Source organism: Phycodurus eques, chromosome 15, assembly GCF_024500275.1.
Source record: "Phycodurus eques isolate BA_2022a chromosome 15, UOR_Pequ_1.1, whole genome shotgun sequence".
NCBI classification, from domain to species: Eukaryota; Metazoa; Chordata; class Actinopteri; order Syngnathiformes; family Syngnathidae; genus Phycodurus; species Phycodurus eques.
The window spans coordinates 647631-664334 of NC_084539.1; the positions used below are offsets into that span (position 1 = coordinate 647631).

Genomic DNA, 16704 nt, shown 5'->3' on the forward strand with positions numbered 1-16704 from the left:
TATTACAGCTGATTGCGTGTAAATGTGTGTGTCAAGATTTAGTTTACCTGCAAAGCCCATGAGGCACTCACACTTGTAATGGTCCTTCTCATTGATGCAGGTAGCATTGTTTTCACATGGTCTTGATGCACACTCATTGATGTCAATTTCACAGTTGTAGCCCTGAAAACCTGGCACACAGAAGCAATGAAACTCTCCCACTCCATCAATACAGAGAGCGCCATTTTGACAAGGTTCTGACAAACAATCATTTGTATCTTCCTCGCAAGTCTTTCCCTCATATCCTGGTGGACATTGGCATTCAAAGCCTTGTGGGTGCAAAATACACGTCCCATTGTTCCTGCAGGGTTTGTGAATGCAATCAGTTACATGTCGATGGCATGCTGGCCCTCCGTAACCATGAGGACACCTGCAAAAGTACCCATTAAACTGATCTACACACAAATAACGTGGCTTAGAGCAGGGGCTACTCCAACACTCGTCCACCTCTTCTGTGCAGTTATCCCCTGATAGTCCATCTGGGCAGATACAGTGGTATTCTTGCATACCAAGAGTGCTGATGCAGTCTTCACATGGCGCAAAGGAACAAGCATCATAGAGTTGATCACAATTTTTGCCCATGTATCTAACCCCTTCATTGTCACAAATGCAGGCATAATCATCCGTTGTATCCACACAGGTAGCTCCATTTTGACAGGGTGACGACAAGCATTTGTCAGGGGTGGCTGTGCAGAAGATTCCTGAAAAACAAAAGGAAGTGTTGATCCACCAATTCCATAAATGTTTATTAAATAGCAACATTTCTGTGTTTTAAAAATCCAGAAACCCAAGGTCAGAAATGTAAATGTTTTGCACATTATCTTTATTGTAACTGTTGTGTCCTCAAATAACAGAGATTATAAAACAGTGGTGAGGCCAGCCATGATGTACGGATTATATAGACAGTGGCACTGAAGAGACAACATACAGCAGAGCTGGAGGTGTCAGAAATGAAAATGTTGAGGTTCTGTCTCGGAGTGAGTGGTTGCATAGGGTTAGAAATTAGCTCACCAGAGGGACAGCCAAACTTAGATGTTTTGGAGTCAAAGTTAGAGAGTGCAGATTTAGATTCTGATTCATTCCATGTGAAAGGTCGCGAGAATGTGATGTGTATCCATTCTTACTTCCCCTGCCGCCTGTAGGTAAGTAGATGCTGTTTTAAACATCCATCCAGTTCATCCACACACACATTCACACCTAAGGGCAATTTAGAGTTTCCAATCAATCTACTGTTTTAAACATCCATCCATCCATCCATTTTCTGAGCCGCTGCTCCTCACGAGGGTCGCGGGCGTGCTGGAGGCTATCCCAGCTACCCTCACCTGTGACCCACAGTTTGTGACCGAAAGAACAAGATCCCGGACACTAGCGGCTGAAATGAGTTACCCCCGCAGGGTGTCTGGGCTCTCCCTTAGAGATAGGGTGAGAAGCTCGGTCATCCGGGAGGATCTCAGAGTAGAGTCGCTGCTCTTCCACATCGAGAGGAGCCAGATGAGGTGGCTGGGGCATCTGATTCGGATGCCTCCTGGACGCCTCCCTGGTGAGGTGTACGGGGCACGTCCCACCGGGAGGAGACCCCGGGGACGACCCAGGACACGCTGGAGAGACTACGTCCCTTCGGCTGGCCTGGGAACGCCTCAGAATCCCCCCGGAAGAGCTGGATGAAGTGACTGGGGAGAGGGAAGTCTGGGCATCCCTGCTAAAGCTACTGCCCCCGCGACCGACGATAAGAGGTCAAAAATGGATGGATGGATATATGTAATAACATGAGGCAATTGTACATTTACTGTGTATGTGTTCGCGCTCAGGGGGAAACCATAACTACGATGTGGCCTGCAGCAAAAATTAGTTTGACACCCCTGTTCTAAACGTATTGTTACATATCTGTATCCAGTAGTTATGGTCAGCCGACATAAAATTAATTCATAAACGTTTGAGAGAGGCAGCACGGTGGCCGACTGGTTAGAGTGTCAGCCTCACAGTTCTGAGGAGCGGGGTTCAATCCATGGCCTCGTCTGCGTGGAGTTTGCATGTTCTCCCCGTGCCTGCGTAGGTTTTCTCCGAGCACTCCGGTTTCCTCCCACATCCCAAAAACATGCATGAATTGAAGACTCTAAATTGCCCATAGGTGTGAATGTGAGTGCGAATGGTTGTTTGTTTGTATGTGCCCTGCGTTTGGCTGGCAACCAGTTCAAGGTGTACACCGCCTCCTGCCCGATGTTAGCTGGGATAGGCTCCAGCACGCCCGCGACCCTAGTGAGGAGAAGCGGCTCGGAAAATGGATGGACGGATGGACGTTTGAGAGATTTATTTTAGTTTCCGGGAGAAGCTTCACTATTTGCTTGACAAATTCCGGCAGTTCGAGGGTGCTCTGAAGTGTTGGTATTCTTTTTTTTAATTACTACTTTTAATTTATTGTATTGAAGAACGTTTCCACCTGCTATTTGGAATTCTTGGAACAGTTCATCACCTGTCCTAAAAACATCATTAAATGGTTGTTTTAGGTGGTCAATTCCACGTTGTTCCCCTGTACTAAAATGAAGTGGTGTATTATTAATTTCGAAATCTGGATTATGCCAGATTGGAGCGAGCATACTGGGACCTAATTGAAATCCTGTAGATTCTAAACTTTGCCACCAAGCCGTTAAGGTGGATGCGATTATTGGGTTCTTGAAGCATTTATGGCGGTTAAGACTTTGATGTTGTTGCAGTCTATTTGTTCCAATTCTAGCCAAGAATAATACTAATTACTCATTGTGGTGCAACCATTTGATGAGGTATTGTAATTGGTTAGCTAAATCTTCTTTTCCTTTTGGCTTGTACCTTTAGTGGTCGCCACAGCGCGTCATACTTTTCCATGTAAGCCTATCTCCTGCATCCTCCTCTCGAACACCAACTGCCCTCATGTCTTCCCTCACGACATACATCAACCTTCTCTTTGGTCTTCCACTAGCTCTCTTGCTTGGCAGCTCCATCCTCATCATCCTTCTACCAGTATACTCACTATTTCTCCTCTGGTTGTGTCCAAACCATTGAAATCTGCTCTCTCGAACTTTTTCTCCAAAACATCGAATCGTGGCTGTCCCTCTGATGACCTCATTTCTAATTTTATCCAACCTGGTCACTCCGAGAGCGGACCTCAACATCTTCATTTCCGCCACCTCCAGCTCTGCTTCCTGTTGTCTCGTCAGTGCCACTGTCTCTAATCCGTACATCATGGCTGGCCTCACCACTGTTTTATAAACGTTTCCCTTCATCCTAGCAGAGACTTCTTCTGTCACATAACACACCTGACACCTTGCTCCACCCGTTCCAACCTGCTTGGACCCGTTCCTTCACTTCCTGAGCACACTCCCTATTGCTCTGGACGGTTGACCCCAACTATTTAAAGTCTTCCACCCTTGCTATCTTTTCTCCCTGTAGCCTCACTCTTCAACCACCACCTCTCTCATTCATGCAGATATATTGTCCTACTTTGGCTAATCTTCATTCCTCTGCTTTCCAGTGCATGCCTCCATCTTTCAAACTGTTCCTCCACCTGCTCCCTGCTTTCACTGCAGATCACAATGTCATCTGCAAACATCATGGTCCACGGGGATTCCAGTCTAACCTCATCTATTAGCCTATCCATCACCACTGCAAAAAGGAAGGGGCTCAGGGCTGATCCCTGATGCAGTCCCACGCCCACCTTAAATTTGTCTGTCACACCTACAGCACACCTCACCACTGTTCTGCTGCCCTCGTACATGTCCTGTATTATTCTAACATACTTCTCTGCCACTCCAGACTTCCAAATGCAGTACCACAGTTCCTCTCTGGGTACTCTGTCATAGGCTTTCTCTAGATCTACAAAGACACAATCTAGCTCCTTCTGACCTTCTCTGTTCTTTCCCATCAACATCCTCAAGGCAAATCATGCATCTGTGATACTCTTTCTAGGCATGAAACCATACTGTTGCTCGCAAATACTTCTGTCCTGAGTTTAGCCTCCACTACTCTTTCCCATAACTTCATTGTGTGGCTAATCAATTTATTCCTCTATAGTTCCCACAGCTCTGCACATCACCCTTGTTCTTAAAAATGGGCACCAGCACACTTTTCCTCCATTCCTCAGGCATCTTCTCACACGCTAGAATTCTATTGAACAAGCTGGTCAAAAACTCCACAGCCACCTTCTCCGAGATGCTTCCATACCTCCAAAAGAATGTCATCAGGACCAACTGCCTTTCCAGTTTTGATCCTCTTTAATGCCTTTCTAACTTCTCCCTTACTAATCATTACCACTTCCTGGTCCACGACACTTGCCTCTTATAGTTTCCCCTCTCTCTCATTTTCCTCATTCATCAACTCCTCAAAGTATTCTTTCCATCTATCTGGGACACTACTGGCACCAGTCAATATATTTCCATCTCTATCCTTAATAACCCTAACCTGCTGCAAATCCTTCCCATCTCTATCCCTCTGTCTGGCCAACCTGTAAAGATCCTTTTCTCTTTCTTTAGTGTCCAACCTGCCATACATGTCATGATATGCCTCTTGTTTGGCCTTTGCCACCTCTACCTTTGCCCTATGTCGCATCTCAATGTATTTCTTTTCCCTCTCCTCGGGCCTTTCAGTGGCCCACTTCTTCTTAGCTAAGCTTTTTCCTTGTATGATTTCCCATACTGTGAGGTTTCACCACCAAGTCTCCTTCTCTCCTTTCCTGCCAGAAGATACACCAACTACTCTCCTGTCTGCCTCTCTGATCACCTTGGCTGCAATGGTCCAGTCTTCTAGAAGCTCCTCCTGTCCACCAAGAGACTGTTGCACCTCTTCCCAAAAAGCTGCACAACACTTGTCCTGTCTCAGCTTCCACCACATGGTTCTCTCTCTGCCTTTGTCTTCCTAATCTTCCTCCCCACCACCAGAGTCATTTTACACACCACTATCCTATGCTGTCTAGCCACACTCTCCCCTACCACTACTTTACCGCCGGTAACCTCCTTCAGATTCCATCGTCTGCTCAAGATGTAATCCACCTGCGTGCTTCTACCTCCACGCTTGTAGGTCACCCTTCGTGCCTCTTCTGGAAAAAAGTGTTCACTACAGCCTTTTGCAACCTTTTTACAAAGTCTACCACCATCTGTCCCTCCAAGTTCCTTTCCTGGATGCCGTACTTACCCATCACTTCTTCATCACCCCTATTTCCTTCACCAACATGTCAATTACAATCTGCACCAATCACGACTCTCTCTCTGTCTGGGATGCTCAGAACTACTTCGTCTCGCTCCTTCCAGAATTCCTCTTTCATCTCTCGGTCACATCCTACCTGTGGGGCATAGCCCTACAATCACATTATACATAACACCCTCAATTTCAAGTTTCAGCCTCATCACTCAATACGATACTCTTTTCACTTCCAAGACATTCTTAGCCAACTCTTCTTTTAAAATAACCCTGACTCCGTTTCTCTTCCCATCTACACCATGGTAAAATAATTTCAACCCTGCCCCTAAACTTCTAGCCTTACTGCCTTTCCACCTGGTCTCCTGGACACACAATATATCAACCTTTCTCCTCATCATCATGTCAACCAACTCCTGAGATGTTCCTGTCATAGTCCCAACATTCAAAGTCCCCACATTCAGTTCTCGGCTTTGTGCTTTCCTCTTCTCTTTCTGCCGAAGAACCCGCTTACCACCTCTTCTTCTTTGACTTCGACCCACAGTAGCTGAATTTCCACCGGCGCCCTGCAGGTTGACGGCGCCGGTGGCAGACGTTGTTAACCCGTGCCATGACCGATCCGGTATGGAATTCTTTGGATGAAGGCTAATATTTGCCGGATGTCCTTCCTGACGCAACCCTCTGCATTTATCCGGGGTTGGGACCGCACTACAGTTTGCACTGGCTTGTGCCCCCCATAGGGCTTCATTAATTGGTTAGCTAAATAATAGTGTTTAAAGTTGGGAGCATTTAGGCCTCCCTCCTGTTTACCTTTCTGAAGAGTGGATTGACTAATTGTATTTTTCTTATTTTTTGATCAAAAAAAAAATATTACAGCAGAATCTAAGGTTTGAAACCATTTAAATGTCGTCTTAAATACAATAAGATTATAAATTAATGTGTGTGCCGGCGAATGTGGAAGCGCGTGGGTTGCGCTGCGGCTTCTCCTCCCTGATTGATGGAGTGGGCCGACTGCGGCTCTTCGTACGCGCGTAAGCAGCCTGGAAACAGTGACTGAGATTAGTTCATCAGAAAACGCTTTGGTATTGGATTAAGGAGGCTTTTGACGTTTTGTGCAGCCGCGATTGTGTTATGGCGCCTTTACATCACCTTTGGAGGGGGCCAATGTGAGTAGGGGCACTTCCGGGATCCGCGTCGAGGTGTGCACAGTAGTTGAGTGAATGATGTGAAAGTTACTGTCTGAATGATGCAGAGTGCATGGTATAAGCGTGATGAGGAGAATAATAAGTAAGTGAGTGTATTTCAGTGTCATACGAATGAATTACGTGCTGTGTACGTGCGGAATTTCTCAAGTGTATTAAAGCAGAGTAATGGGTTGAAAAAGCATACATGAAATGTAAAGGCACCTCCGTGATTAATTAAATTAGGATGAAGGCCAGTCTGTGCTACATCAAAATTAGGGATATAGAGAGTTAGTTAATTAAAGTAAGTCTTTATATATAGAAGTTCCTGTTTGTGGCAAACCGTTTTAAGAAAAAAAATAAATGAACACAATTGATTCCGGTCTCAATATATAGTAAATCAATTTATTTCCATTCTCATAAAATGGAGGGACATGTCAGTATGGTATGTCAAGTTATTTTGCTGGTTAGTCGACAATATTTTCACTGTTGCTAATTTAAGTAGGAGAAACAGGGGAACATCTGCTGATTAATATAAAAGTATGCTTACTTTTACTCAAGAGTTCTATTACTTGACAATAATGTCACTCAAGTAAAAGTAAAAAATAGTCCGCCAAAAAATTACTTGTGTAAGAGTAAAAAGTACACAGTGAAATAATTACTCGAGTACTGATTCAATCGTGAGTAAATTCAGATTTGTTTTTCACCACAGCATGAACATCAATCAAATAAAAATAACAAAATAAAATGTGAATGTGCAAATTCTGATATTCGTGTGTGTGTGTGTGCATGTGCGTGTGTGTGTGTATGTGTGTGTGCGTATGTGCATGTGTGTCTGTGTATGCACAGCCAAAACTACAACAAAACATCTGCAATTTACTGTAAGGTGTTTTCTCAAGTTATAAGTGAGCTGAAATATCCACGTTTGGGCAGACAGTGCCAGACAAATACTACAATACATGAAAGCTGTTTTTTTGGTTGTCTAAAAGTAAACACGAGAAGCGCGCCGTTGCCTTCAACATGGTGGCCACGTAGACACAACGATCAGCCAATAGAAGCTCCATAGAAGACATTGTGCGAAGGCTTAAACCTCGTGTTTTTGGCACCTGCCGGGTGAGTTGGAAAATGTATGTTTTATATATACCAAATATTACTTCTATTAGTTTTATACAACCTTCACATGCTTTATTCTTCCATGTTGTGACTGCTGGCTGTTTTCCGGCCGTTTTGTGCGTCCTGGTTGTTCCCAGCCATGTTGTGACTACGAGCGGATTGTCAAATAAGATAGGTTGAGTGCAGTTGGACAAAGATAATTGTTTTGCTTTCCTTTGCTTCTCTGTCTCTCTCACTTCTGTTTTGCTTTGACTTCAGTCAGGGTGAAAACTCATAAGACTTGTACCTTTTCCTCTTTGCAAAGACTTCCATCCATCCATTTTCTGAGCCGGTTCTCCTCACAAGGGTCATGGGCGTGCTGGAGCCTATCCCAGCTGTCATCGGGCAGGAGGCGGGGTACACCCTGAACTGGTTGCCAGCCAATCGCAGGGCACACACAAACAAACAACCATTTGCACTCACAGTCACACCTACGGGCAATTTAGAGTCTCCAATTAATGCATGTTTTTGGGATGTGGGAGGAAACCGGAGTGCCCGGAGAAAACCTACGCAGGCACGGGGAGAACATGCAAACTCCATACAGGCGGGGTCGGGGATTGAACCCGAGTCCTCAGAACTGTGAGGCTGACGCTCTAACCAGTCGGCCACCGTGCTGCCTTTGCAAAGACTTTTCTTTCTTTTTTGTAATAAAATCCCACAAAGACAAGATTGCTTCCTTACTTATTCTGTCAGAAAAAGATTTGCCAAAACAGTTGGTGTCAGAAGTGGGATTCTAGGATTGATCGCCGATCCAGGGGACCCCGGTGTCATGGGTGTGTGCTCCGGTTTTTGTCTTCCCCCTGTTTCATACACACCTGCTCCTGAGAGCATCTTCACCACCTGTGCCTCGTTCACCCTAATTACACCTTACATTTAACCTTGTGTCTCATTCTTTCTGGTCGCCAGTTCGTTGTACCTTATCATCGCGTTCCAGCATTCCTTATTTCCACGTCAAAGACTCACAGTAAGACTAGACCTTGTTCCTATTATCGACCTCGCCTTTTTGCCTCATGTTTTTGGATACTGTTGCCTTTTTTTGGATTGCCTGCCTGTGTACCGACCTCTGTCCGAATATTAAACCTCTTTTTTTAAACTGTCCATTTCTTTTGCAGTCGTGCATTTTTGGGTCCTATCCTCTGTTCCGTTCTTGACAGAACGAACTGGCCATAACATGGACCCAGCAGACTCAGACCCGGTGCGCAAAGCCCTTCAAGCACAGGGTCAATGCCTCTGGAAGCAGGATGAGCAGCTTGCTGCTCTCCACCTTCATCTAGAGGGACTATCAGAACATCAGGACAATATGATGAGAAAGGTGGCCTCACAGTTAGAAGTTCTTATGAAAATGAAGAAGGAACCAGTTGGCACAATACCCGATACCGCCACGGTACCAACATTTCCATGTGAAGCAGTCATCCTGCAGCCACCTGCCACCTCTGCTGCTGTCTTCCCACAGCAGGTTCTCTGGAGATTCTGGGAACATTAAGCCGTTCATCACTCAGTGCAAACTCCACTTTGAGCTGCAGGCAGCTGCCTTCCCCACCGAGTGGCCAAAAATCGCTTTCGTTATTTCCCACCTGACTGGTCATGCGGAGGCGTGGGCTACTGCTGAATGGAGCCGCAATTCCGCCGCGTGTCATTCGTGGGCTTTTTTCGTAAAGACTATGGAGCAAGGTTTATTTTTTTTCCACACCAGATCGTGAGGCAGCTCGCTCCCTTGTCACCTTACAACAAGGCAAGCGCAGGGTGTCAGATTATGCGATTGAGTTTCGCATTCTAGCAGCTGAGAGTCAGTGGAATAATAGGGCACTGCTCGATGCCTTTTTTCAAGGACTATCTCCGCCGTCAAGGATCATTTGGTCCCGCTAGACCTGCCGAACAACGTGGACACTCTCATTGCTCTCGCCATAAAGATTGACAAGAGGCTTTTGGATCGCGAGCTGGACGGAGTTTGGCGGAGGGCTGCGTCACCGCGCACTTGGAGGACGAGCCTCGGTGACCAGCCAAACCAAGGCAGAGCCCCTGTTTCCGGTCTCAATCATACTGGCGAGCGTCACCACGGATGAACCCATGCAACTGGGCAGGTTCCATCTCTCCCCTGAGGAACGTCAGCGCCGGCTGAGGGAAGGGCGGTGATTCTACTGCGGGCAGTCAGGTCATTCCGTGAGCAACTGTCACGTCAAGGTTGCCGGTGCCGGTAGCAAGGGCATGGGAGAGGTGAGTCTGAATTTCATTAAAGAAGACCCTGCCCGGGTTCTTCCTAATGTGACACTATGCTCTCCTGATGAAGAAATTCATACACCTGTATTAATTGACTCTGGTTCTGATGCAAACTTACTCAACTCCCTCCTCGTTAGACGTATGCACCTTCGAACCTTTCAAATAAAACGACACCGCAACACCTATGCTGCTGACGGGAGTTTTATGGGCAAGATCACTCACCGCACCCAAACACTCACATTGACATTTCCTGATTCTCACTCGGAACGCATTAGTTTTCATGTTTTTGACGCTATGAATCATTACCTTATTTTAGGGAACCCATGGTTGAAATTACATAACCCCCACATTGACTGGTTCTCTGGGCAGGTTATGTCATGGGGCAGCAATTGCACCCGGAACTGTTTCAAGCCGCCATGTGATGTTCAGGGCTATGTTTCTAATGACAATCCACAGACCCCATCTGGGGATCCTGATTTATCTCAAGTGCCCATCTGTTACCAGGATAATAAAGACGTTTTTTCCAAGTCCAAGGCCAAATCCCTTCCACCCCACAGACCTTATGACTGTGCTGTTGACATGCTGCCTGGAATCACACTCCCACGAGGGAGGTTCTTCTCTCTTTCAGGGCCGAAACACAAAGCTATGAAGGAGTATGTGGATGAATCACTGGCAGCCGGGATTATTCACCCATCTTCATCCCCTGCGGGAGCAGGATTTTTCATTGTGGACAAGAAGGACATGACTCTGCGACCCTGTATCGATTACCGGGGTCTCAACAACACAACGGTGAAAAACAGGTATCCTCTTCCTCTCATCTCCACCGCCTTTGAGTTCCAAGCGGGAGCCAAGATTTTCACCAAACTAGACTTAAAAAATGCATATTATTTAGTTAGGATAAGGGAAGGGGATGAATGGAAAACAGCATTCAACACACCAACGGGACATTACGAGTATTTGGTGATGCCTTTTGGACTCACTAACGCTCCAGCTGTGTTCCAGAACTTTGTCTGCGTGACATGTTGATTGTGTATGTTTTTGTATATTTGGACGATATTTTGATATTCTCCCCCGGATGAGGACACTCACATCCATCATGTCCACTCTGTGTTGCAGCAGTTACTGCAGAATGAACTATATGTCAAGGCTGAGAAATGTGAGTTCCACAAGGCGTCCGTTTCTTTTCTGGGGTTCGTGCTGGCTCCAGGTGAAATCAAGATGGACCCTTGCAAACTTGATGCCGTGACTAATTGGCCCACTCCCACGTCACGCAAAGACGTACAAAGGTTCTTAGGGTTCGCTAATTCCTACAGAAAGTTCATTAGAAATTTCAGTTCTATAGCCTCGCCTTTGCATGATCTTACCTCGCCACACAGAACTTTTGTACGGAACCCTCGTTGTCAGGCTGCTTTTCAGAAACTTAAATCGAGCTTTACCTCCGCTCCCATCCTTACTTTGCCAGATCTCAAACAACAGTTTGTGGTAGAAGTTGGTGCATCTGATGCCGGTATATGAGCACTGCTCTCCCAGAAATCTCTCAAGGATGGTAAGTTACATCCTTGTGTTTATCTCTCCAAAAAACAGACCCCAGCCGAGAGAAATTATGACATTGGTGACCGTGAACACACACACATTATTGTGTGTGTGTTTATTATTGACTAATCAATTTCAGGAAACAAGTCCAATCAGCCCCCCTAAGGCTGGCCGACGGACCTCTGCATGACATCAAACCCAGTGTTTTTGTGCTGATTAAAAACTTCTGGCGGAAAACGTGGAAACATCAGCACTGGCTGGGGCCTTTCCAAGTCCTCGTAACCAATACTGCAGTGAAGGTCGCTGAAAGAGCGACGTGGGTTCACGCATCACACTGCAGGAAGGTCCCAGCGCCTCCTATGGTCCCGACTCCTCCACTTCCCTCACCTTCTATGACGGTTGACCGTAAAGGTCGGCCTAATGAGGCTAAGTAACCACCTTTAAAAAAGAGGATTCATTTTTAGCATACACTTTTAGCTACAATCAGTGTTAGCAACTGATTGCGCGCTGATAGGTCAAAGAGGAGCAGAAGATAGGTCATAGAAGCCGAGCAACGACCAATCATCTGTCTGAACTGAAGTGCACACCACACATACACACGCACACTTGCGTGACTCGGCAGAAGAACAGAAGAAAGACAATGACTAAAACTCTTCCTCAGTGTTTCACCGTCAACTCTCATAATTGTTGTGATAAAAATGTGTGTTAAATTGTGTATTGATCCTCCCACTTGGACAGTTGACACAATTTTGTACCTTACGAGACGTGACAACTATGCCGAGCCTCCTTGGTTACATACGATTGCCACTACTTCTGCTAATTGCACTCCTACTGTACGAATGTTTGGTTTCAGTATGCACCCCTTTTTTTTCCATCTGGCACGCTCTCAAAATCATTCTAACTGCTATGGAACAAGTTTGAAAAAAGAAAACCTGTGGCCAGGTTCTAAATTTAGTTTTAGAATGCATATTGCACGAGGAAGTGGGACAGTCCGGCTTATGAAAACCTGGCCAGGTACAAATTTATAGACAAGCAAAGAGGAAGTGTGTTAAGATGAAGTGTTTGTGATTGAAAAGTTCCATAAGGAGATGGAAATTTTTTCTTAAAACCTAGGACAAGGTTCCAAATTTACTGTAGTTGCAAAATGAATATTCCACTATGAAAAAGTAGAACTCTCTGGCTCACAACCTGGCTAGGTGACTAAATTTGATATGTGTGGGGAAGAGTGCACTGTGGGGAGAAGACGTTGAGACCCGCAGTGTGCAGTCTGGGAAAAAGCTATTTACATTGGATTTAAGTAACGACAGCGATGAGCTGTGAGAGGGCAAGTTATCATGCATACACAGACAAGGCAGGGCCGAGGTGGAAGTGATTATGTCATTAACGGAAATTGGGGTTTTTGGCTGGTCTGAGTACAGATTGTCAAAAAAGCTGTGGGTAAATTTGAGTCACAAATCCATGCGATGAGTCCATGTTTGGCTGTATGGAGAGTCGCGGTGAGATTTAGAACCATGCCCTATATGGGGTGGATATTAATTAATCTGAGTCATATTATTTATTATTGTTTACACAAAACAAATAAAAACCTCGATCGATATCTTCTTCTTTTCCTTTCGGCTTGTCCTGTTAGGGGTTGCCACAGCGTGTCATCCTTGTAAGCCCATCTCCTGCATCCTCCTCTCTAACACCAACTACCCTCATGTCTTCCCTTATGACATCCATCAAACTTCTCTTTGGTCTTCCTCTAGCTCTCTTGCCTGGTAGCTCCATCCTTATCACCCTTCTACCAATATACTCACTATCTCTCCTCTGGATGTGTCCAAACCACTGAAGTCTACCCTCTCTAACTTTGTCTCCAAAACATCTACCCTTGGCTGTCCCTCTGATGAGCACGGGGAGAGAAAGCATGGAAATTCCACAGAGGGATTGAACCCCAGTCCTCAGATCTGTGAAGCAGACGCTCTAACCAGACGTCCACTGTGCCGCCCTCACAAATACACTCCCGGAAAAATTGTCATAAATTGCCATGAACTCACTCTTAAACCTTGTTGAAAGCCTTCCCGCAAGAGCACCACAGCTCCAGCCGCTCCACTTCCTGTCGATACGCAGACTCGTCACCATCTTTGATGAGGCCGATGACTATGGTGTCAACTGCAAACTTCAGGTGTTTGACAGCCGAGTGTGTAGAGGTGCAGTTGTTTGTGTAGAGAGAGTAGAGCAGCGGAGAGAAGACACAATCTTGGGGTGCCCTGGTGATGGTGGTACATGTAGATGAGGTGGTGTCACCCAGCCCTGCCCGTCAGGAAGCTGTAAATCCACTGGCTGATGGCAGGCGAGACGCTGAGCTGGAGAAGCTTGGAGGAGAGGAGTTCAGGGATGATGGTGTGGAACGCAGAGCTGAAGTCCACGAACAGGATCCTTGCGTGGGTCCCCGCGCCGTCGAGGTGTTCTCGGATGAAGTGCAGTCCCATGTTGACTCCATCATCCGCAGACCTGTTTGCTCGGTAGGCAAACTGTAGGGGGTCCAGCAGGGGACCTGTGACACTCTTGAGGTGGTCCAGCACGAGGCATTCAAAGGACTTCATGCCCACAGATGTCAGGGCGTTTTTTGGCGACTGGGATGATTGGTGGAGCATTTGAAACAGGATGGAAATTCACACAGTTCCAGAGAGCTATTGAAGATCTGTGTGGAGACTGGAGACTTTGAGGCAGGATGGGGAGACAAGGTCTGGGCCTCCTGCTTTGTTGAACATCCTGTTCGTGGATGGTCAACACAGAATTCAGAGGTGTGATCGTGGTCGGTGGTGCGGCTGATTGGTGTGGGGTGTTAAAGTGTCCTTTTCAAATCTGAAGTAGAAGGTGTTCAAGTCGTCGACTATTTTATTGTTCTCAGCTTGGGGTTTGGTCGCTTGTAATTGGGTAGCTATTGTCATGCATGCCAGACGGATTTAGAGTTGTTAGTGGTAAACTGTTTTTCTAACTTTACTGTGTAGTTTCTCTTGGCAATGTTAATTTCTTTAGTCAGCTGTTTTCCAGCGTGATTATACAGAGCCTTATCCCCACTACGATATGCATCCTCTTTAGCCTTGGCGAAGTTGCTTAAGTTTGGAAGTGAACCACGGCTTGTTGTTATTGAACGAGCAAAATGACTTTGTTGGTACACACACCTCTTCACAGAAACTGATATAGGATGTGACAGTCTCCATATATTCATCCAGGCTGCCAGCTGAATTTTCAAAGACACTCCAGTCTGTGCACTCTAGACAGCTTTTACGTTCTATCTTTGCTTCGTTGGTCCACATTTTTTTGCTGTTTTCACCGTAGTCTTCGCGCATTTACGTGCTTGCCTGTATGTTGGTATTAAGTGAATTAAGCAGTAATCAGACAAATCCAGAGCTGCACGAGGTATTGCACGGTATGCGTTATTAAGCATAGTATTGCAGTGGTCTAAAATTTTATTTTCCCTGATAGGACAGTTGATGTGCTGCTTGTATTTGGGGAGTTTGTGGTTGAGTTTAGCTTTGTTCAAGTCCTCAAGAATAATGAGGGGTGAGTCTGGGTGTTTATTTTCAATTTCGTTTACTTGTTCAGCGAGTGTTAGCAGTGCAGCATTAATGTTGGCTAGAGGAGGAATGTAAACACCGGCGAGGATGAAACATGCGAACTCATGCGGCGAGTAGAATGGCTTACATTTCAAAAACAGCACCTCTAAAGTGTGGGCTGACGTCAGTACGACATTTTTTGTTGATATAGAAGCATATCCCGCCGCCTTTTGTTTTCCCCAATAACGCGGTCTGCCTGGTGAAGATGGAAGCCCGGAAGCATTACGACGCAATCAGGGATACCCTCACAAAGCCATGTCTCCGTAAAGCACACACACATATACTCATGAGTGATATTAACCATTCGTCCTCATGGGGATACCTTTCACTAGCAGGGATCTCGCTTGATATGCGTTCCGCATCCTGCACAAAAATTAGCAGGGACACATAAATTATGATCAATCTGCGTCTTCGGAGGCATGGTTTAGTACTCTGGCGTGGTGCTGGAAATCCGGCATATGATTTTTTTTGTCGGACGAGACAGGCCTCTAGAGTGTGGTTAATTTGGTCGCATATGTGCCCTAATTTCTGAAAGGTGCAGCAAAAAAAAAAAAAAAAAAAAAAAAGATTATGCATGCAGTCATTTCAGGAAGAAAAAAGCAGAGACACGATGGGTTTCATCGTGGTGTGCGCGCCGACGTGTGTTTGAAAATTGGCCGCTAGCGTACACGAAGCTATGTCGTCTGACGGCGAGCCAGCAGCTGAATTCATTCATTAATCCATTTTCCGTACCGCTTATCCTCACTAGGGTCGTGGGCTGGTTAGGGTCGTGGGCTAGTTAGGGTCACAGGGCGCTGGAGCCTCTCCCAGCTTACTTCAGGCAAAGGCGGACTACACCCTGAACTGGTCGCCAGTCAGTCGCAGGGCACATATAAACACGGGCAACCATTTGCACCGTCACTGAGTGGAAACTGAACCCAGGCTTCCCGCACCAAAGTCAGGCGAGTGTACTACTACAGCTATAGTTACAGAAAATTGGGTGGCATAAATGGAATTAGAATTATTATTATTCAGCTACTGTGGGTCAAAGACGAAGGAGAGGTGGAAAGCGGGTACATAGACAGAAAGAGAAGAGGAAAGCACAGAGCCTAGAATTGAATGTGGGGACTTTGGATGTTGGGACAATGACGGGAAAATTGGCTGACCGTAATTATGTTTATAAATGCATGCTCAGAAACCCAAGTGAATTATTCATTTGTACAAATAGGATGGAAAGATGTCATGTAATTTTATTACTTTAAATTATAGGCAAATAGGCAAATATTTTCTTCAGCTAGCTAATAAATATGAGCACAAATAGGGAACAGATTTGTTCTTTCATATGGTACAGATTATATTGTTCTTGCAATATGTATTTTTCAAGGTTATATATTTAAACTCAGGAAACAAAACAAAACAAAAAACAACAACTGAGTTGCCTCTACTCACCCCATTTGAACATCATCATTGTCAAAAAGAGAGTCTTTAGATTCAGACATGCTTTACCAAACTCCATTTTACATTATGTGATGAGGTTATTATAAAAAACAGTGATACTCCTTGCTTGCTACTGTCACCCTGTGTGAACAGGGAGGCTAAGAACATACTGCTTTTTTCTAGCAGCCAATAAGCACCTCCCAGGTCTTAAGATTCAGTCCCACATGCTCTGGAGTATAATTCGACATGACAGGGTAACTGGAAAAGCTGGAAGCTGGATAAACCGGTCACACTAATGCTCATACTAGTTGAGTCTAATCTGTGCTTTAAATACATTTGCAATCATTTATGCAGTTACGTATTTTTACCAATCACTCCACTATCTATGTACAAACTATATT

The 16704-nt window shown here is 45.5% G+C and overlaps 1 protein-coding gene across 1 annotated transcript in view; it reads right to left on the bottom strand.

Annotated features, from left to right (window-relative positions):
• crb2a (crumbs cell polarity complex component 2a) overlaps positions 1-16443 on the bottom strand; it is a 146411-nt gene extending 129968 nt beyond the window's left edge. The window contains 2 exon segments of the mRNA XM_061697727.1: positions 48-740; positions 16316-16443. Of these exon segments, the coding sequence (XP_061553711.1) occupies positions 48-740; positions 16316-16382 (760 nt within the window). The 5' untranslated portion in view covers positions 16383-16443.
• Between the last annotated feature and the right edge of the window lie 261 nt (positions 16444-16704).